The sequence below is a fragment of the Macaca nemestrina genome, chromosome 10, assembly GCF_043159975.1.
Source record: "Macaca nemestrina isolate mMacNem1 chromosome 10, mMacNem.hap1, whole genome shotgun sequence".
In the NCBI taxonomy this organism is placed as follows: domain Eukaryota; kingdom Metazoa; phylum Chordata; class Mammalia; order Primates; family Cercopithecidae; genus Macaca; species Macaca nemestrina.
The window spans coordinates 120,469,927-120,493,519 of NC_092134.1; the positions used below are offsets into that span (position 1 = coordinate 120,469,927).

Sequence of the window (23,593 nt, forward strand, 5' to 3'; positions counted from 1 at the left end):
TCCTCTTTTCCTAACTTGAACTATGCAAGATGCACAAGTTTGACGATCATCATCACATACAGAGGGGAAATATGCTTTCATTTTTAAAATGACTCTACAAAAACAGACAATGAGGTATTGCAGTTTTGTGAAGTTATGAAAAACAGTATCTGTTTGAAAAGGAAAGGATTAACTTACACTTAGAAACAAGAAAACAGATAATAACTGAAAAAAATGTATAATGAAGAACATGAGTATTACTTTCACTGAAACACAGTGCAGAAAGGGTATGAATATGCCAAGTTTCATGACAGACAAAGACCTAATCATTTAGCAGACCTAAAGTCAGAGAATAACATTATGTGGGTCCATTTTTATTTATCAAAGAAGAGCTTACTAAATACAAAATTATAAGTTTTATCCAATTATACTGTCTTCAATCTCCAACTTAAAGAAAATGATGAATCGGATTAAATGGAAGACTCTGAACATTTCTGAACATAAAATTTTTAAATGTAAATAATGACAGTTACAATAATAGTGATACTTTGGTGATAGCTGATGGAGAAAACCTGTCATGTATATATTATACACATGGATTTGAAACCCCATTTACAATAAATCTATACCTCTTCCCTCTTGGCCCACATTTTGGTTTTGACCCTTTCTCTGTATTTCTACATACAATGCCACAAACTTCATAACAACAATAATGACTGCTACCTATAGTACTCAGGCAATTTAAGAACTCCTACAGGCTTCCACTTGGTCAGATCATCCTCTAAAAGCGGGGCAAAAACCTAGTCTGAGAGTTGGATTGAACGCAAGTGAGCATAGATATGGCTTTGGAAGAGTCCTTATTTTGATTCAAATTTGTCCTCTTTGTGGTCTGACCCAACTTTATGGCCTGAAAAAGATCCAGACTATTTCACGTCAATCATCTGCTAGAGGATAAAATCATGAAGTGAATCAGTCTTCTGCAGGCCACAGCGGGATATTTCTCAATGGTTTTTGAACTTGTAATGTCATCTTAAGATGAAAATATTTCATATTAATTAATGTGTTCACATTTCCTAAGCCACCAAAAACCAAGAGCTGGAAGAACCACATATCCTAAAACAGGAGTCACAAATATTCTAGGTTACACTGGCCAGACAGGTAACATGAATGTGTGAAGCAGGATTTATCATATAAGCAATAAAAAGTGGTGAGGGTGGCCGGGCGCGGTGGCTCAAGCCTGTAATCCCAGCACTTTGGGAGGCCGAGACGGGCGGATCACGAGGTCAGCAGATCGAGACCATCCTGGCTAACACGGTGAAACCCCATCTCTACTAAAAAATACAAAAAACTAGCCGGGCGTGGTGGCGGCACCTGTAGTCCCAGCTACTCGGGAGGCTGAGGCAGGAGAATGGCGTGAACCCGGGAGGCGGAGCTTGCAGTGAGCCGCGATCGCGCCACTGCACTCCAGCCTGTGCGACACAGCGAGACTCCGTTTCAAAAAAAAAAAAGTGGTGAGGGTTATCACTAGAAATCTCAAAAGGTGCAAATATTTAAATTTTTTTTTTTTTTTTTTTGAGACAGAGTCTCGCTCTGTCGCCCAGGCTGGAGTGCAGTGGCCGGATCTCAGCTCACTGCAAGCTCCGCCTCCCGGGTTTACGCCATTCTCCTGCCTCAGCCTCCCGAGTAGCTGGGACCACAGGCGCCCGCCACCTCGCCCGGCTAGTTTTTGTATTTTTTTTGAGTAGAGATGGGGTTTCACCGTGTTAGCCAGGATGGTCTCGATCTCCTGACCTCGTGATCCGCCCATCTCGGCCTCCCAAAGTGCTAGGATTACAGGCTTGAGCCACCGCGCCCAGCTTAAATTATTTTTAAACATAGAATATACTTATAAAACACATTTAGGGGCCAAATTTGGCCAACCACCTTGAGACCTAAAGCATTCCCAAAACATATATATTTTATAATAAAATTTCTACAATTATGGAGTCCACAAAAGCTAAAAATAAAAAGGTGAATTTTTCCCCTTGAAAATGTATGAAAATTATATTTATCTTTGATTTTCAGAATAAAAAACATTTTCCAGTCTGCCAACAAATCACATGAATCACAAAGCAATTGTTAAATTTAAAAACAAATGATTTTTAAACAATTTAAATATGTTATATTTAAAAATATATACTTACACTAACTCAAGTGCAATACCACCGTTCCCTATGATCATTATTCTTTTAGCTTTAGTAAGCTGTTTCTGAAATTCCTATGTTAAAAAGAAAATAATGAGGCAGTATTTTGTAATAGCGGGCAATATCTGAAATAAGAGGCTTCAATGATAATATTCTAAAAATGTAAATATTTTATTGAATTTGTAAAGAAAAAAAAATGAATCTCACTTTCCCACTCTATCAGGGTACATCCTCTCAATTAATATTACAAAAGCTCCCTTTTCTACTTTATCCCAGGCTGCTTTTACAGCAATGCTTCTCCTGATTTTCCTTTCCTTTTAGGTCATTACATTTACAGTACTTCAGAATTTCAGCAGGAGGCACTATTAACTTACCACATTCCCAACTATTTGACCAAATCAATTATTCTTTCTTTTTGCCTAGACTCCCTAGAGTTACTCAACACTCAAAACTTCTAGGAATGAGGAATGAGAAGCTTAGCAGCACAGCGGTTAAGAGCAGACTCTGGAAGCACTGGCTCTAGCAATTACTAACTGAATGACTTTGCAAGTTGCTTACCCTATCTGCACCTCAGTCCTTCAACTACAAATAGAAATGATCCACCGGTCGCGGTGGCTCAGGCCTGTAATCCCAGCACTTTGGGAGGCTGAGGCAGGTGGATCACAAGGTCAGGAGATTGAGACCTTCCTGGCTAACACCGTGAAACCCTGTCTCTACTAAAAATACAAAAAGAAATTAGCTGGGCGTGGTGGCGGGTGCCTGTAGTCCCAGCTACTCAGGAGGCTGAGGCAGGAGAATGGCGTGAACCCGGGAGGCAGAGCTTGCAGTGAGCTGAGATCGCGCCACTGCACTCCAGCCTGGGTGATAGAGCAAGACCCTGTCTCAAAAAAAAAATACCAAAAAAACCCCACAAATAAATGGAAATGATAAGTGACTATATATCCTGATGCTTCTGTAAAGATTACGTGAGATGATACAGACAAAGTTGGTAGGAGTAGCAGGTGCACAATAATGTCAAACGTTTACGGGAAAAAAAAATGTTATTAACATTCTAAGACAGATAAATTGATGCCTCCACCCTCCAGAAAAAAAGACCACAATGAGCTTACAGAAGCAGAAGCCAGTGGTAATTCTTTGGGCACTTTCGAAAGTATAGAATAGTCTCATTGCTTCAAAATGACATCTGAACAGAAAAATTCCCCCCTCCTACTAAGTTTCTATTATCTCCAAACTTATAATATTCACTGAAGCTGATATCTTTGAAATTCTCCAAGAAAAAAAACCACTGAAGTTTATTTTAGTTTGTCCTTCATTGAGGATATTGCAATTTAAGAAAGACCTATAAGAGCACTAGGACCTAGAGGTGAAAAGCACAAGTTTAAATTGTGTATCTGATAAACTTAATAGCTAAATTAGTACAGACACATAATTAATCTCTCAATCTCAGTTTCCTATTTGTAAAGTGGGAGTAATAATCGTCACACAGGATTATCACGAGGATTCAATGAGTTCATGTATGTAGAAGACCTAGCTGAAACAGTTATGAGCTCAATCTCTGATAATATGAACTTAAATTGTTTACAAGAAGATAATCAAGTTCCTTTAAATTTTCTCTCAATTCCTAATGATTTAATTAAGAGACAAATAGGCTGAAAGAAAACCTTATTAATTTTTCAGAATATAAATTATATTAATGCAAAATCATCATGTCACGAGACAGAACAACAAACATGAGGCTAGACATAGTATTGTGAAACCAGGAAGAGCTTCTTGGCAATAAGGGTTAATAAGCCCTGAATTAAATTACCAAAAGGAAGTTATATAATGCTCCAAATACAGATGTTTCACCTTATTGGGACAGTTTATCTAGGGCAGAACAATAAGTCAAGTGACTTTTTCTGTTCTATGATTCTATCATGATTTTGTACCACAAAGATCTTTTGAAATTTTTTTGCTGGAGAATAAGATCCGTAATTTTTGAATTGCTTTTACCTTTTTGGAAAAAACTTGTGTTTCAAATGTGGTATGTATGTGTTATATTATTTAGGCTGCAAATCACATATTCCCAAAGTAGAGTAATGAATGTGTGTGTACTGCAAGTTGTTAATATTCAGCAGAGTCATTATATCTGGGTTATCTCACGCTGATAACACATCAGCATGAACTTAAAAACATAATAACAACTAAAAATAAATAAATTGACAGGAATAGGCCGGGTGCGGTGGCTAATGCCTGTAATCCCAGCACTTTGGGAGGCCAAGGCAGGCGGATCACGAGGTCAGGAGATCGAGACCATCTTGGCTAACGTGGTGAAACCCCGTCTCTACTAAAAATACAAAAAAATATTAGCTGAGCGTGGTGAAAGGCGCCTGTAATGGCAGCTACTCAGGAGGCTGAGGCAGGAAAATGGTGTGAACCCAGGAGGCAGAGCTTGCAGTGAGCTGAGATCGCTCCACTGAGCTCCAGCCTGGGTGACAGGGAGACTCATCTCAAAAAAAAAAAAAAAGAAAGAAAAATTGGTGGGAATAAAACATAACCACTCTGTGGTTTATTGGTCATGAAACAAAATTCCCTTCTGCCATTATAATTTAGGAATCATAAGTGGAACAGTTTAATTCGAATGTAGAAAAGTCTTTTATTTTCCTTCCCATGATTCAACCTTAAAATGTTACCTGAGCACTATCTGTATCACGGATTCCTAATACGTAAGGATTTCCTTCACATATCAACTTTGGTTTAGCTCCAGCACACAGACAGAGTTTCTTATATACATGCTGATTGCCATCTTCTGTTACAATGCACTGTAAATACATTAAACAATGGGAGAAAAGGGGGACACATAATCAACATGGATACAATTTCACTTTAAATTAAAAATTCAATAAGGCAAAAGCAAAACGTAACATATTAAGGTTGCCTCTTGGTGGCACTCAGTTCTTTGTTATAGCAATTACAAAACTAAGCATGAGAATACGTGCACTGATCCAGTTATTCTTAATCATTTTAAGCTCATGAACCATTCTGAGATCTTGTGAAAACCAGTCTTTCTCCTCTGGAATAAAAAGGTACATTCACGCAAAGTTTTACATTAAACTTCAGGGAATCCCATGTTGGTTGAAAAGGTATGTTGACCCCAGATTAAAAACAAAACTTCAAGACATTTTTTAATTAAGCTTTCTCATTACACCTGTGACAGGCCTTGATGAAGATTTCTGATCTCAAGGGAAGTTACTATAAGACGACCTAGTAATTCTAATCATATCATACCTTCGTATCTATTATGAGTACAGAAACGCAGTGAGTGGTGCAAGAAATTACGGTATATCTTCTTAATCTAAAAAGACTAGGAAGTGCTATTAAAAAAAAAGCAGTATTTATATTCTTAAGTAAAAATAATGACTTCACTAGCAAACAAAATGCTTTTGGGGTATACTTTAGTATAAGTAAAGAACATGATAATCTTCAATCCTAGCATGTACTGGCTTTAAATTTATATTAATTTTTAATAAAATAAATGGGTCTAAAACTACATATCAGAGATCTAGTGCTTTCGTTCTTTAATACTGAATGAAAAACTACATATAAATAGTAGCCTTTAGAAAACATTTAAACATAACGCATGATACTATGAGAGATGTTCAACTTTGTTTGAATGATTTAAGTGCTCATGTTTGTGCCAATTATTTTATTTACAAACCTTGGCAAATTGTATCATAGCACTTAATACCCAACGAGACATTTATAACCCAAATTAACTCTTTAGTTGCAAAACAAACACATAAAACCAGTAATCCAGCATAAGCATAAGCCATATAGAAATTTTATACAAGTCTTCTTTCAGATAATCTCATTAGAATTTTATCTGACAAGAACAAAAGTTAATTATAGGCACTGACAAAACTTAAAAAATAATTTGCATTTAGCTGCTGTAAAAACAAACAGCACAAACACACACAAAAACTCTTTCCATACTGCTAAATTTTTGCCAGGAGATGTAGAAGTAAAACATACTATCTCTAATTCACTAAAATATGTAAAGGACACTTCTCCAGACGGAAGTGAGTGACACACTCTGCATCCTCGCCTCACCGGGAAACTACTGAAGTTCCTGGGGAAGCACAGTAGCATTTCATATAAACAAGATGGATGGAGAGAGGCCAGCCGCGGTGACTCACACCTGTAATCCCAGCACTTTGGGAGGCCGAGACAGGCGTATCATGAGGTCAGAAGATCCAGACCATCCTGGCTGACACAGTGAAACCCCGTCTTTACTAAAAATACAAAAAATTAGCTGGGCGTGGTGGAGGGCACCCGTAGTCCCAGCTACTCGGGAGGCTGAGGCAGGAAAATGGCGTGAACCTGGGAGGCATAGCTTGCAGTAAGTTGAGATTGTGCCACTGCACTCCAGCCTGGGCAACAAAACAAGACTCTGTCTTAAGAAAAAAAAAAAAAATGGATGGAGAAGAGAAAACCTGTGGTGGCTGTTAAGGCCCTGATGCCAAGTATGTGAAATTGATATCATCTGATGACCATGAATTTATGGTAAAAAGAGAACATGCATTAACATCAGACACGATAAAAGCCATGAGTGGCCCAGGTCAGTTTGCTGAGAATGAAACCAATGAGGTCAATTTTAGAGAGATACCTTCACATGTGCTATCAAAAGTATGCATGTATTTTACATACAAAGTTCGCTACACTAACAGCGCCACCAAGTTCCCAAACTCCCAACTGCACCTGAAATATAGCACTAGAACTGCTGATGGCTGTGAACTTCTTAGATTGTTAAATAAATTATAATAAACTGTTAAAAAAAAAATGTAAAGGACAATGGATAAGAGAAGGCAGACATGCACTGCATGTGGGATATTTTTCAAATGGTAATGGGAGGCATTCTGCTTCATTCAAATGCCCTAACACAAAAATTCCCTCACAACACATTTAGCATATTGTGAGAGCCCACCTCAAATACAAAATAAATTGACAATGATATTACTTGGAATATGTAATACCACTATTAAGTATTAGAAACTTATCTGGTTTGAGGATTCAGATTTTTTCTTGTTTCCTGATAAAATTCAGTACTTTTACTTTTTTCTCTCAAATTACTTGTGTTTCAAATGTGGTATGTGTTTTATCCCTAAAGGAGATAAAACACATCTCTAATTTATGGGTTAGACCTCATAAATTAGAACTGCCTTATATAAACAACTATAAACCTACTTCTTATCTTGCCTAAAGCTCATCTGAGGATACTGTAAATCATCTAACTACATCCTTTCCTGAGACTGCCTTCTTCATTCTCATGCAAAGGGTAACTGAGTCCTGCTGAATTTATAGTAGAAATCTCACTCAAATCTTGGATATTTTTTACAACTACATTGTCCCTGTCTCAGTTCAGGCCTTACATCATTTTTCAAATCAATTTTTTAAAAAATTGTTTATTCTTTTTGAGACAGAGTCTCACTCTGTTGCCCAGGCTGGAGTGCAGTGGCACAATCACAGCTAACTGCAGCCTTGAACTCCCAGGCTCAGGTGATCTTCCCACCTCGGTGTCCCAAGTAGCTGGGACCACAAGTGCACGCCACCATGCCTGATTAATTTTTTGTATGTTTTTTGTAGATATGGGTTTTTGCTATATTGCCCAGGCTAGAGTAGAACTTCTAGGCTAAAGCCATCCACCTGCCTTGGCCTCCCAAAGTGCTGGGATTATAGGTGTGAGCCTGTACATAATTTCCTGACCCTTTACATAATATTTGACTATCATAACCACCTTCTAATTCGGTTGGCTACTGGCCACTTGTTCATTCTCAACACTCCTATCAGATCCATCTTCCTTAGAAAAAAAAAATCAATTTTATTATTGATGCCTCAGCTCTTAAAATCACCTTACAATTTCTCCCAAATATAAAACAAACTCAACTTCTTAGAGTATGACATTAAAAACCCTTCAGGATCTTATTTACTTAGCTTCTAGCCTTGATTGCCAATCTCCTTTACTTAACTATACCCTAATCCCTTTGACATCTCTATTCTTCATATTTCTTTTCCTTTCTTTGGGTCTTTGTACATTCAACCTCCTCTTCCTGGAATGCCCCTTTCCACCCGGCGAACTCTTAATTTCATTCATCTGTTAATACCCAGCTCATTTTACTCTCTCTGTGAAGTCTTCCTAAATCCCTGATATCAGAGCTTTGACAGTATTTCAGTGACTGTGTTTTTTATATGACTGTGTTTTTTTATGTCAATATAATTATTGTACGCATGTTCATATTCCCTTTGACACTGACAGTTCCTAGGAGCAGACACCTCGTATTATCCCTACTGCATCCCAGCACCTAATGCAGTAACCAGAACACAGTGGACACTTTATAAACATTAATGTAATTTGAAATGTGAAGACTAAAATTCCAAATCTAATTATATAATTCCAATAAACTTACAAAAACTGTATTTTTTCTAATAATATCAGAAATCAATGTCACTAAACTTTACATATTAAAAACTTAAATGGTGGTGGTGGTGGTAGAGCTGGAGTGAAAAGAAGGCAGGCAAAACCTCATCAAGATTCAATAATGGAAAATGTTATTAAGAAAACAATTATCTTACGTGTTCTTCACTCTTCAGTTGCTTTACGCCAGATTCTATAACCTTAATGTTGGGAAAGCGTTTTTCTAACATGGTACTTGATTGTTCTTCAACATCAAATTCTTCCAATATTTTAGAAATCTGTACAGATCAAAGAGATTAAAAATGTATATTTTTAAAGTATTTTCTTTCAAGAACTTAAATAAAAAAAAATACTTTGCTTTTATACACTATTTTGTGTTTGTAAAACAAAAAAGTTAGCCAACTGCACTATATAGAGTGGAAAGAGGATTACATTCAGCATTTAGAGACTTAAATATTTGCTTGGCCACTCCTGGGCAAGTCAGGTGTTATAAGCCATAGTTTCCCGGCTAATAAAATGAGAACTGACCTGTAAAATGAGGGGTAACACCACTTACATTTCTACAGTTTAGTCAAACAGCTTATTTATTTCCTTATCCTTCAAGCTTTCACTCTCTATTTACTAGCAGACCTTATGGTCATCTAGTCTTTGCACTCTTCCTTCCTGTTCTATAAAACCATCAGTATTCTTCTAGACTCACTTTCCTTTCTGTCCAGTTAAAGTTCAGTTGTGAATCATTTCACCTTTTCCCTAAATCCTTCACTACCTTGCTCTTTTATCCTAAACTGTTAACCTGAAAATCCTCAACCCTATAAATTATCTACTTGCTCTAGTCCTAAGCCCAGTTTGCTGCAGAAAGACCACACAGCCTTACAGATTGATATTCAACCTCAGCTGCTCCTTAAAAACTGCATGGAAATCTTACTGCATGGCCTTGACAGTTCTCAAACCTTTTGGTCTCATGACCCCTCTACGGTCTTACAAATTATGTAAGAACCTACTTCTAGGGTTATTTAAGGATCATATATTTGAAACCTTTAGAAGACTACTTGGTGCATGGTAAGCACTTAATAAATATGAATTATTACTAGTAATCTTTTTTCTCCTTTAAAAATTATACAAGTCATGAATCATGCTCTTTGTAACACTAAACAAACAATACATAATAGAGAGTAAATGTTAAAGTCTCTCTTTATCCCTCTCCAAATCTCATCCATAATCCCTCAGGATAAGCACTAGTGACTTTTTGGTATTATGCTCTATACTTTTAATCTCTGTATCTTATGTGCCTAGTACATTGGCTAATACATAATATAGGTACTCAATAAATCATAAAGATAATGCCATTTCCTACTGCTGTACACAGAATAGCTGATATTTGTATATTTGTTATTGGCACATTTAAGCTCCCAACCCTGTGAAGTAAGCAAGGAAAGTATTAATACTACAGGAGAAGCAGTTTACAGAGCTCTTCCAAGGCTACCTGACCAGTAAATAAGAGGCCTAGAAACCAAGTTTTTTCCTTCTATTGTGCATAACTTACAAAACTGGCAAAAACTGAATTCAAGTCTCACAACTCTTGGATTATTATACTGAATTAGGTCTTCTGGAAAGATAATTATGGGACCCAGCTATACATCTTTCTCTTATGTATACAGTCTCAGCCTGTCATTAAATATGTACTTTTACCTTTTAAAGATTAATAGCTATAATTTTTCCTCTATTTCTCCCAAACTCCTTAATTCTTTGGCTATACCTAACTAGTAAGATATCATATGTATCTCTGCTTAGGTTATAAAGGGACAACATGGTATATGCCACTAAACTACCCTTGGTCTTACAGGTTTACAATATGAGAAAATTATATTCCATTATCAGGATATTACAAGAAACATCGTATTAAATGAAGGGCTATGGTAGTAGTCTTCACTGAAGGGTGGGAAGAAAGAACCTACGTTTTTCGCCATTTTATAAATTTTATTTTGCATAGGCTTTATAATATTTATAATTGTAGTTCTGTAGCTCATGCATATAACTTATTAGTATACATATATTGGGATGTCAAGGCAAAACGTTTTAACAGTTGAGCTACAGGATCAAAAAAGTTTGGAGATGGCTTTTCTATACTACGACCCCACTGTTCTTAGACTCCTATTATAATGTGAATATAAATTAATGGAATACAAAGTATTCCGAGATGCTTATTACATATCTGAAACACCAATTATCTGTAAGTATAAACTTGGCTTGGAAGTACTTTTCTGATTTGTAAACACACATACACACACCCCTACCCATATTTATAATAACTATCTACATGTATATTTGTATCCATTTTAGATTTGCAGAGCATCTTTCCTGGAAAATTTTTATTGGAAACTTTCTCAAAAGTAATTCTAAGTGGAAGGAAAATGGAGAAAAAGAATAGAAGACTAAAAATTCAGTATAATTCTGGGAGCTTTCGGTATTTTATGTGAATAATTCTCAACTCGAGGTTTTTTAAAATGACTGTCAAAAGAATATTTGTAATTTTAAACAACTAAAACACTCCAGAATGCATGGAGGTATTATCATCAAGATGGCTAAGTAGGAGATACCAGCCTTCATTCTCCCATTAAGAAAAAAACAACAAAACAAATATAGACGACTATTCACAAGCCAAAATAGCCCAAAGAGGGCTCAAGGGCCCATTTTACAATCTGCAGCAACACAGTGGAGCAAGAAAATGGAGAATAGCCACATAATAAGAATCAATACTGACCCTGGCACACCTGAGAAACCAGGAAACGGCTAGGAGCAAAGAAAGGCAGAGGCTATTAGTATCAGTCACATGGTGGGGAGCACTGTGGTCCATGGTGGCCTGCACTGCAGAGGAAACTGGCATCCCTTGCTACTGTGACGGATCCAACCACCATTCTGGCCAGGGAACCCCAGAGAGGGAGACATGGCGGCACAGCTTGTCTTCACAAAGAAGTGGCCAATGTCAAGATGCTTTGGGAAAGGAGTCACTTTATCTCTCAACCCCGTAAGTGTCCCAACCCCAGAGCCATGGTCACTCTGAGAATGCCCACACATCAGACCCAGGTTCTATGGCCTGCACTGGGCCCACCTACATCTCAGACACCAGAGCCATCACCACAGTAAGCTAGTTTGCACTTTGGGCCCTGCAACCAAGCCTCACTGCACATGTCTGAAATCCAGGCACTGGCTCAGCCACAGTTGAAAGCAAGGCCCTTCCCTGACAATGAAGCTGCTATAACTTTGAGCACACCTGTGTTCCCATTCCTGGTTTCCCTGGCTGCTTCACAGCACACCTGTGTTCCCATCCTTGGTTTCCCTGGCTGCTTCACAAGCATCCTCACCTCACATTCTATTACCAATACAGCAGTATGGGTACTTGCACTCTAGGCAACAATGTCATTACTGTCCCAGATCCCAGAGCTTTTGTTCCTCCATGTATGCCTGTGTTTTGGGTCTCAGCTCTATCACTGCTCCATAGGCACCACTTATCAGACACCAGTGCTGCTGCCACTGAACCGGAAGGCAGACTCAGTGCCACTTGGGATCCCCTAAGCCACAACTTCCTTGTGATTGGGAGGCTCTTAGCAGCCACTGACATTGAAAACCCCAACAACCCTCACTACCACTGCAGACATCCAGAGTTGGATGCTGAGGATCCCTGCAATCTTCAACAATTAACTCAGCTGACAGAGCTGCATGGACCCTCACTGGTGCCAGTACTGCTACATCCCATCCAACAAGCAGCCCTCCCCATAGGGGAAGGTCTTTCCACAGCAAAACTAGCCCATACGTGTGAAAACAGTGAGTGTGTCATCAAATGTGCAAACATCAACATATGGCAACAAGAAACATGATAAACCAAGAAGCCATGCCACCAAAAGAACAGAAAGAAATGGCAACAAGAAACATGATAAACCAAGAAGACATGCCACTAAAAGAACACACACAAATAAAACCACTGCCTGACAAAGAATTCAAAATAATTGTTTAAAGAAGCTGAAGGAACTTCAAGAAGTTACAAACAAACAATTCAATTAAATCAGGAAAACAATAAGCAACCAAAACAAAAAATTTAAAAAGACAAGTTATTAAAAAATAAAGCAAAAATTCTGGCAATGAAAAATGCAATGGATGAAACAAACAAACAAAAAATGCAACAGACTATGTCAACAAGAGAACTGATCACACAGAAGAAAAAAATCCGTGAATCTAAAGACAGATTATTTGAAAATACACAGTCAAAAACGAAGAAGAAAAAAGAATGAAAAGAATGTAAAAATATGGAATTTAAAGGATGGCATCAAAGAAGCAAATCTTTGAGTTATAGGAGTTATAGAAGGAGAAGAGAGAGACAAAGGAGTAGAAAGTGTATTTAAAGAAATAACAATAAAAAACTTTCCGAATCTGGAGAAAGATATAAATATCCAGGAACCAGAAGGTCAAAAGTCTCTAATCAGATTCAATCCAAATAAGGCTACACCAAGACATATTATAATTAAACTGTCAAAAATCAAAAACAAGGAGATGGCCATTACAGCAGAAAGAGAAAAGCAAATCACAATAAGGGAGTCTCCAAAAGGCTAACAGCAGATTTCTCAGGAGAAACCTTACAGGCCAGGACAAAATGAAAAAATAACATGATTTGAACATCTGTCCCTGCCAAATCTCATGTTGAAATGTAATCCCCAGTGTTGGAGGTGGGAGATGGCTAAATCACGGGAGCAGATCCCTCATGGCTTGATGCTGTCCTTGCCATGATGAGTTCTTGTGAGACCTGGTTGTTTATACATGTGTGGCACCTCCCCTCACACTCTCTCCTTTGCTCCTGCTCTCACCATACGATACATCTACTCTCTTCACCTTCCACCATGATTGTAAGCTTCCTGAGGCTTTATTAGAAGCTGAGCAGATTCCTGGCACCATGCTTCCCATACAGCATGTAGCACTATGAGCCAATTAAACCTCTATTCTTTATAAATCACCCAGCCTCAGGTATTTCTTTATAGCAATGCAAGAAAGGCCTAACACAAATCATATATTCAAAGTGCTGAAGGAACAAAAAACAAAACTGCCAACTAAAAATACAGTACTTGGCAAAGCTGTCCTTCAGAAATGAAAGTGAGATAAGGACTTTCACAGACAAATAAAAGCTGAGGGGGTTCTTCACCACCAGCCTTGTCTTACAAGAAATGCTACAGGGAGTTTTTCAAACTGAAAGAAAAGGACACCAATTAGTAACATGAAAACATGTGAAAATATAAAAATTAACTGGTAAAAGTAACTACACAGTCAAACTGAGAATACTCTAAAATTGTAATGGTGGTGTGTAAGCCACTTATATGTTTGGCTTACACAAAACTATTAAATAAAGACAAAACTATTAAATATAACAGTAGCTTCAATAATTTAAGGGATATATAATATGAGGTAAATTGTGGTATCAAAAACATAAAATGTGGTAGAAGAGTAGAGTAAAAGTGTAGAGTTACTTTATGTGGTCATAGTTAAGTAGTTTTCAGCTTAAAATATCCATTATAGCCAGGCGCAGTGGCTCAAGCCTGTAATCCCAGCACTTTGGGAGGTCGAGACAGGCAGATCACAAGGTCAGGAGATCGAGACCATCCTGACTAACACGGTGAAACCCCGTCTCTACTAAAAAATACAAAAAAAAAAAAAACTAGCCGGGCAAGGTGGCAGGCGCCTGTAGTCCCAGCTACTCGGGAGGCTGAGGCAGGAGAATCGCGTGAACCCGGGAGGCGGAGCTTGCAGTGAGCTGAGATCCGGCCACTGCACTCTAGCCCAGGCGACAGAGTGAGACTCCGTCTCAAAAAAAAAGAAAAAATATCCGTTATAATTGTTTTACATAAGCCTCATGATAACCACAAAGCAAAAACATACACTAAATACGAAAAGATTAAGGAATTGAAGCTACCACTAGAGAAATGCTAAAAGGAGCTCTTCAAACTGAAAGGAAAGGATACCAATTAGTAATTAGGTATTCAAGTAGGATACCAATAATTTAATTAGAAGGAAGACAGGAAGAAAGAAAAAAGGAATATAGATTTGCAAAACAACTAGAAAACAATTAACAAAAAAAGGCAGCAGTAAGTCTTTACCTATCAACAATTACCTTGAATATCAATGGACTAATTCTCAAGTGAAAGAAACAGTGGTTGAATGAATAAACAAACAAGGTCTAACTACATGTTACCTACAAGAAATTTACTTCACCTGTAAGGACACACAGGAAAAGGAAAAGGAGGGAAAAAGATATTTCACGCAAAGAGAAAACAAGAGAGTGGATGTAACTGTACCAGATAAAATAACCATTTGTAAAAAACTGTAAAATGAAACAAAAAAGGTCATTACAAAATGCTAAAGAGAACAATTCACTATGAAGATATAACAACTGTAAATATATATGCACCTAACATCAGAGCACCTAATAAAGCAAATATTAACTGATATGAAGAGAGACACAGATTGCAGTATAAAAAGAGTAGGAGTGGCTGGGCATGGTGGCTCACACCTGTAATCCCAGCACTTTCGGAGGCCAAGGGATGCGGATCACTTGAGGTCAGGAAGACCACCCTGGCCAACATGGTGAAACCCCATCTCTAACAAAAATACAAAAAAAAATTAGCTAGGCATGGTGGCACACACCTGTAGTCCCAGCAACTCGAGAGGCTGAGGCAGGAGAATCACTTGAATCTGGGAGATGGAGGTTTCAGTAAGTCAAGATTGCACCACTGCACTCCAGCCTTGGTGACACAGCGAGACTCTGTCTCAAAAAATAAGAGTAGGGAATTTCAGTACCCCACTTTCAACAATGAAAAGATTATTGGAAATAAAACACTGGATGTGAACTAATGGATTTAACAGACACATACAGAATATTTCACTTAGCAGCAGAGTACACATCCTCTTCAAGCGCACATGGAACATTCGATAAATCACAATAGGTCACAAAACAAGTCTTAACAAATACAAGGATGAAATCATATCAAGCACCTTTTCCCTACCACAATGATATAAAACTAGAAATTAATAACAGGAGAAATTTCAGAAAATTCACAAATATTTAGAAATTAAACAACATTCTCCTAAAGAACCAGTGGGTCAAGAAAGAATTTTTTTAATTAAAAATATCTTGAGACTAATTAAAATGAAGACACAACATACCAAAACTTACAAGATTCAGCAAAAGCAGTTCTAAGAGCAAAGTTTACAGCAATAATCACTTATATCAAAAAAGAAAGATACCAAGTAAACAACTTAAGGTTACATCTCAAGGAACTAGAAAACTAAAAACAAACTAAACTCAAAATTAAAGAAAGGAAGGAAACAAAGAGCAGAGCAGAAATAAATGAAGTAGAGACTAGAAAAACAATAGAAAAGATCGACAAAACAAAAAGATGTTATTTTGAAAATACAAAAAAATTGAGAAACCTTTAGCTAGACTGAAAAAGAGACAAGACTCAAGTAAATAAAATCAGAAATGAAAGAGGACACTTTACAACTGATACAACAGAAATACAAAGGATCATAAGAGACTATTAGGAATAATTATACTCCAACAAATTGGACAACCTAGAAGAAGTGGATACATACCTACATACAGCCTACCAAGATTAAACCACAAAGAAACAGAAAATCTGAACAGATCAGTAATAAGGGGATTAAATTAGCAATAAAAAGTCTTCCATCAAAGAAAAACCCAGGACCTGATGACTTCACTGCTGAATTCTGTCAAACATTTAAAGAACTAATACCTAGCTTTCTGAAACTCTTCCAAAAAATTGAAGAGGAGGGAAAATTTCCAAACTCATTTTATGAGGCTAGCATTACCCAATACAAAAGCCAGGTAAGGATACTACAAGAAAAAAAATTACAGGTCAATATCCCTGATGCATATAGATGCAAAAATCTTTAACAAAATACTAACATACTGATTTCAACAACATATTAAAAGTAATCAATTCGCCAGGTGTGGTGGCTCACACTTGTAATCCCAGCACTTTGGGAGGCCGAGGCGGGTGGATCGTGAGGTCAGGAGATCGAGACCATCCTGGCTAATATGGTGAAACCCCATCTCTGCTAAAAAATACAAAAAAGTAGCCGGGCGTCGTGGTGGTCGCCTGTAGTCCCAGCTGCTCAGGAGGCTGAGGCAGGAGAGTGGTGTAAACCCGGGAGGCAGAGCTTGCAATGAGCCAAGATTGCGCCACTGGACTCCAGCTTGGGCAACAGAGTGAGACTCCGTCTCAAAAAAGAAACAAAAACAAAAACAAAAAACAAAACAATAACAACAATAAAATACAAATCATCAATTCACCATAATCAAGGGGGATTTATTCAGGGATGCAAACATGGCTTAAAATATGCAAATCAGTAAATGTGATATACCACATTAACAGAACAAAGGACAAAAATCATGACCATCTGTACAGATACAGAAAAAAAATTCAACAAAATTAAACATCTTTTCATAACAAAAGCCCAACAACTAGGTATAGAAGGAATGTACCTCAACATAAAAATGGTCATACACAAGCCTATAGCTAATACTATATTGAATGGTGAAAAGTTGAGAGCTTTTCCAAGATCAAGAACAACACAAGGATGCCCACTCTTCAACACTTCTATTCAACACAGTACTAAAGTCCTAGTTAGAGTAATTAAATTAGGTAAGAGAAAGAAATAGAAGGCATCAAAATTGGAAAGATTTTAAATAGCTTGACTTAGCCATTCCACAATGTATACATATATCAAAACATCATGTTGTACAGCATATAATTGTACTTGTCAATTTTTAAGAAAGAAAAAAATAGTTACCTTAATGCTATGCAAGTTAAATTGCAATTTTTTCAAATTAATATTAAGAAGTTATACAAAGGTTCTTACCTGCTTGAAATTCGTAACTGCTTTAATAACAGGAGAAGCTGTTATCAAGAGAATATCTTCTGATGGAAACTGAGTAGCCAACTTATTTTTAAAAAGAGAGAAAAAAAAATTAGGACAAATTAACTACTGGCATATATGGTTTGGGGTTGAGGATGATGCAACTTTAATAATGTAATTAATCTAGAAAATTAAAAACTCACTGCTCCTCATCTAAAGGTCTCCATTATCCCCTGTCATGTCCTTATCTATGGGGCAATGGTAAATAATGGTAAACTCTGATACTGATAAAATAATATATTTACAGCAAACACTAACAAAGAACTGCTGAACAAGAAAAGTGATATAAAGAAGTATCCTTTATGGCCAGGCACGGTGGCTCACCCTGTAATCCCAGCACTTTGGGAGGCCAAGGCGGGCGGATCACGAGGTCAGGAGATCGAGACCATCCAGGCTAACATAGTGAAACCCCGTCTCTACTAAAAAAATATAAAAAATTAGCCGGGCGTGGTAGCGGACGCCTGTAGTCCCAGCTACTCGGGAGGCTGAGCCAGGAGAATGGCGTAAACCCGGGAGGCGGAGCTTGCAGTGAGCCGAGATCGCCCCACTGCACTCCAGCCTGGGTGACACAGCAAGACTCTCCGTCTCAAAAAAAAAGAAAAAAAAAAAGAAGAATCCTTTATTTACTTCAACTATTTTGTATACCAATTTAGAGTTATAATGCAGAGAATTAGAATAAACTATTTTCCTACCTAACAGTTAAACCAACTTATATTTATCTTAAAATAATATTTCATTTGTCTTCAACGGGATGAAATCAAAGCAAACCCTCAATATTAAACACTTAGAATATTGGTCTGACCTTCCCCAATGCTTTGGCACTCCTATTCTGCCTCTTCCAGTCAGTACATATTGTGGGATGATAAATCCATTTTAACAATAGCTTCAACAAAATTTAGAGGTATAACTTGTTAATGTTTCATTATTTTCCTTTAGCTATAATCTCTTTCTTCATTCTGTACCTGAAAGCATTTTCTTATCTCAAAGTCTGGTTCCTCCACACCACCACCCTCAATATATCTGGCTTCTATTCCTACTACATCACTAAAACAGCATGTTTGAGGTATCTATGAATCCTTAAAATCCAAGGGATTATTTCTTTTCTTTTCTTTTCTTGTTTTTAATGGAGATGGGATCTTGCCATGTTGCCCGGCCTGGCTTCAAACTCCTGGCCTCATGCAATCCTCTCACTTTGGCCTCCCAAAGTTCTGAAATTACAACTGTGAGCTATCGTGCCCAACACCCATGGGATTCTTCTTAGTCTCATTCTATTTGAACTTTCTATATTTGGCAATATTATTACTCTCTCCATCTTTCTTTCCTTTGTATATTCTGTAATTTATCTCCCTGTTTCCATTGCTAGATGAGGTCCTCGAAACTTCTTTATACTACTCAAATGACCTTCAAATTGGCTCCCCAGTTTCACGTATAAACCAGCTGCCTCTGCCACAAATACATTGTAACTAATCATCTTTCAAACCTTTTCACATGATCAAGTTACTCCACCGCTCAAAAACATCTGACTACTTGTAAATTCTTCTTAAGTTCTTAGCATGATTTATAAGATTCCTTATGATCTATGCTTTAAGCTTTACTGCTCGCTGATGATCCCTGCTTTTCCACTGGAGATGACATTCTTTTCTTGAATACTTGAACTTTCACTCATTCTCTCAAAATGAGATTTAAAAAATACCTCCTTCGATTAAAAAAAATTCCTCTTTCCTAATTCACTCCCTAACTACTCCACAGGCACCCCTAAGATAACCGTTGATATCTCTTGCATAGACATACAACATTGTCTCTTCCACTAGGCTGTGGGTCCCTAGTATGGTATACCATGCCGTTCATAGCTGAACACTCAATCCTTAAATACAGTGCCTGCATCATATATGCTTACTTAGTGAATAAATGAAAAATATGCATAAAATAATGAAAACACTTGAGTTTCTTGCACTATTTCTTATGACTTCAGCGATTGCTCATATTTATATCAACAAAATAACCTAGAACTTTTTGGAATACACACATGTATATGAATATATACGGTCTGGCTATTCAGTATCAACAGGAAAGCATGCCCTACATGCACATAATCCCTTCCTGATTGTTTTACAAAACATTACTAGAAATAAAGTATCTTCTATCTTGGGAGTTCGAAGTATAGAAAACTTACATATGGGATTCTTTATTAATTAGTTAAGGTGCACTAAAGACTTGGCAACTATCTGGAAACTAAACTCAGTCACCTATGACAATTAACAAAGGGGGCTGAGGGCCGGGCGCTGTGGCTCAGGCCTGTAATCCCAGCACTTTGGTAGGCGGAAGCAGGCAGACTGCTTGAGCCCAGGAGTTCGAGACCAGCCTGGCCAACATGGTGAAAACCCTTCTCTACTAAAAATACAAACATTAGCCGGGCGTGGTGGCGGGCGCCTGTAATCCCAGCTACTTGTGAGGCTGACGCAAGAGAAGAATCGCTTGAACCCGGGAGGCAAAGGTTGCATTAAGCCAAGATCGCACCACTGCACTCCAGGCTGGGCGACAGAGTGAGACTCCGTCTCAAATAAAAAAAAAAAAAAAGAGGGCTGAATTTTTTGTCTAAATACGAAGTTCTCATGTCTGCTCTGACATTACAAGGATCTGAGCACGGATCTGCCAGCTTTGGTTTCTCGGCAATAATTTGCCTCCCACTCCTCCCTGCGCCTGAGAGAAAGCTAGTGAGGCCATGTGAGGACCACCAAGCCGTTTCTAAAATCTGGGAGCAATAAGCGCGAAAAGCACGCAGCAAAAGAGGAACCCGGAAGAAAAAGGGAGGGGGTGAGAGGAAAGTCTTCAGCGCTACCGCCTTTGGGGTAGGGGAAAGAGGCGGAACCGCCTGAGCACCGCCCTACCTGCTCCGCACAAGTGACGCCCGCGATGCCGCCGCCGACCACCACGAACTTCCCTGCAGTCGCGGGAGGGCGCGCTGCCTCCATGCTGCCGGACTCCCGGTGGTTTACTGAATATTGCGGCGGAGCAGCTGGACTTTGGACTCCAGGAGAGGAAGCAGCCAAGAAGCGGTCACTTCCGGTGCCTTATCCACGGAATCCGACCTACGGGTGCTCGGGAGCTCATACTTAGTCTTCTCGAGTGCCTGCTGCCGGCTGCGTTTCGGAAGCAACGGATTGTCTCGTGGTTTTCAGAGCTTTGCGTTACTATTACTACACCTGAATGTAGTTATTCCATAAAAATTTGACAAAGAGAAGACCAAAAAATAAAAAAGTAAAAAAGATGGGTTGCCCAAAGAAGTTTGATAAATTACATATCTAAAGATAGACCAGTATTCTCACGGGACAAAGCTTTCATATAATAGATGAATTGGTATGAAGTTCTCATTATTTGTTTCTGAGAGAAATTAGAGGCGCAGATCTCATGCTCTTATTGGCAGAAGGAGCCCCACTTATTGGCAGAATGTCTTACTGGCAGAATGACGGCCCCACTTCCTGTCATTTTTGTAGATGAAGAAACTGAGTCTTCTGAAAACCACTTCATTGCCACCATTCACCTAACAATCCAAGATTTTTGTTTGTGGAAGCACAAAAATTTTTCATGACAAGGCAAAACAATACTACTGAATTGTTCTCTAAGATAAATTATCCTTTACATTTACAACATTGACCTCAGCTAAAGTTTCCAGTAATAATGTACAGTTGCTTTCCATTTTGTCAAAACAAATGAACATTTCTTACATTTCCAATCAATAGCAGCATGTTTGAAAGTTGAACGAAACATTCCCAGTCTCCGTTTTATTGTGAATTTTTTTCGTGGTGGTCAATTGTTTTTAAGAAATTGCTAAATTATTTCTAACTGTTTTTACTATATTATTCACTATTCATATTATTTTACTATTGGTAATGGTAAGGTACTATTGTAATGGTAAGGTATTATCTCCCAAATGGCTCACTCTAAAACTAGTAATTACCAGTGTCCCTTTAATTCTTTAAACACTGAGAATAACCATTATATATGAACAGGAAAGCCTACCACGTATCTAATTACAGATATTTACTGATACCCATAAAAATCATTGTTCTTTGATTTACCAATTTAAATGGTAAGCGGTTTAATAAACGTGTCTAATTCCTGTTACTAGTGTAGCAGCCAAACAAAGCATTCATTTCTAGGAGGAGGAAATACATTCCTTAAGCCCATTTAGATCTAATCTTGCTTCACCTTATTTTCACATTATCTCCCTCACACTGTGGTCCATTCAGGCCACACTACACTTCCAGATCCCAGGATATGCCAATTTCTTTCTGAGCATTTGCACATACCTTTTTCCCAACTACTTTTCCCTAGCTAACTCATCGACCTTTGGTTTCATCAAGCCATTGCTTCCTCTAAGATACTTTATCTAACATCCTCAAGACAACTAGCTGTCCTCTCTGTGTGTTCCTGTAGCACCTTGTCATCCTCTAAATTTAGACTTATCCCACTTTTTTGTAAATTCTTACTGCCTGACCCCACCACCACCATAAACTCCTTACTTAATCTCAGGGATTGTTTTTGTCTCCCTTTGTATCTCCAATGTTTAGTAGGTAATATATATTCAACAAAAATGTGCTGAATGAAGTAGAAAGTTGGTGCAGTATGAAACTGCCTTGAAGTCCTTCTAAAGACTTCTAGATTCATTGTTCAGGGTCAGGATCCTCCTGTATATTGTGAAAGGGGTTTCCTCTTTACGGAATTCAGTCGGAAGGAAGAATAGAGTGGAATTTAAGCTCCCAGGGGAAATGGAGGGAGATCATTGTCTATGGGAGGGGAAGCAAAGTAGCAGGAGCCTCCTCAAATGTAAAGGAGTAATGACTCCACACTCTCCTTTTTTGTTCCGCTTTTGAAGGCTGGCTTTTTGTCAAGGTGGTGTAGGGATAAGACCTACCTGCCTGCCACACTGGCATAAAGATCCAACTTTTAGAAATGTCTAAGAGTTAAAGAACTTTCAGTACATCTCACCTTAATGTTGATTAAATTAGATACATATACTGGATGTAGGGTGGGTTAAAAGTAAGATATAGGTAACTTGAAACATGTTATCCACAGGGAGGGCAGCAATAGGTACAGGTTAGGGGAAGGGCAACTGCAAAGAAAACTGGGCACCTACAAATAAGGGAGGCCCAATGCCAAGAAGCAACAGAGAAGCAGAAAAGACAGAACTTCAGATCCCTTTTAGCTCTGGTCAGCAAGCTTAGGAGTGAAGAGCATATCAACCTGGTGACTGTTTCTGAGGAGTCAAAGAAATACCAGTGTGTTGCTAAATATTATGGTGTATGTTTATGGGTGGAAAAGAATAGCAGGACTGGAGTTGGCAAAGAAAGGTTCAGAGAAGAAGTGGAACTTACATTGAACCTCAAAGGCCAATAGCATTTGGATAGGTTCAGAAGAAGATGTGGCAAGTCATGTAGGAAATATCCCAAGAACCAAAGGCTTAGTAGCAGGAATGAGCATGGGAAATACAGGAGATGGTTAAAAGGGAAGAAAGAAAGAAAGAAAAGTGGTTGGGGAGTTCAAGACTCATCGGGAAAAACTGAAGGAGATAAAGCTATCTTCTTCTGTTTCCCTCCATAGTGTTCTTACATCTGACTCCCATACCTGCCTAATCTCTTGAAGGCCATTCCCAACTTTTAAACTACCATCAAAATCTAGTTTTCCATTCTTCTTCAAGTTGATATCAGAAATGTCTAGAATAGGAGTATTGAGGTTAATTTTGAACTGCAAAAATTGGGAATGAATAATGACACTTCATAGAGTAGTTAAAGATTAATAGCTTTTGAGTCAGATGACCTAGATTCAAATGTGGCACCAGAATTTCTTTGTTGTGTGACTATTCAGTGAATTATTTACCTCATCTGAACCCTAGTTTCCTCATTGGCAAGGTGGGTATAACATCTACTTTGTAGAGTTGCTTTGATACATATGTGAGGCGACATATTTAAACTTTCTAGCACAGTGCGTGCCTCTTAGTAGG

At 38.1% G+C, this 23,593-nt stretch overlaps 1 protein-coding gene and 1 pseudogene across 2 annotated transcripts in view; one reads left to right on the forward strand and one right to left on the reverse strand.

Annotated features, from left to right (window-relative positions):
* Nucleotides 1-20,649, reverse strand: part of LOC105469867 (pyridine nucleotide-disulphide oxidoreductase domain 1) — a 34,239-nt gene extending 13,590 nt beyond the window's left edge. Inside the window, exons 1-5 of one of the 2 annotated variants that reach the window (XM_011721408.2) lie at nucleotides 20,481-20,649; nucleotides 17,536-17,616; nucleotides 8,772-8,891; nucleotides 4,835-4,963; nucleotides 2,163-2,236 (exon numbers count right to left, since the gene is read on the reverse strand). In XM_011721408.2, coding sequence (XP_011719710.1) covers nucleotides 2,163-2,236; nucleotides 4,835-4,963; nucleotides 8,772-8,891; nucleotides 17,536-17,616; nucleotides 20,481-20,564 — 488 coding nt within the window. In that variant the 5' untranslated portion in view covers nucleotides 20,565-20,649. Of the gene's footprint in view, nucleotides 1-2,162; nucleotides 2,237-4,834; nucleotides 4,964-8,771; nucleotides 8,892-15,297; nucleotides 15,416-17,535; nucleotides 17,619-20,480 lie in introns of those variants that run through there. The other variant, XM_071072082.1, reaches the window with a different exon arrangement.
* On the forward strand, nucleotides 6,615-6,951 carry LOC112424632 (elongin-C pseudogene; annotated as a pseudogene).
* Nucleotides 20,650-23,593: the final 2,944 nt, after the last annotated feature.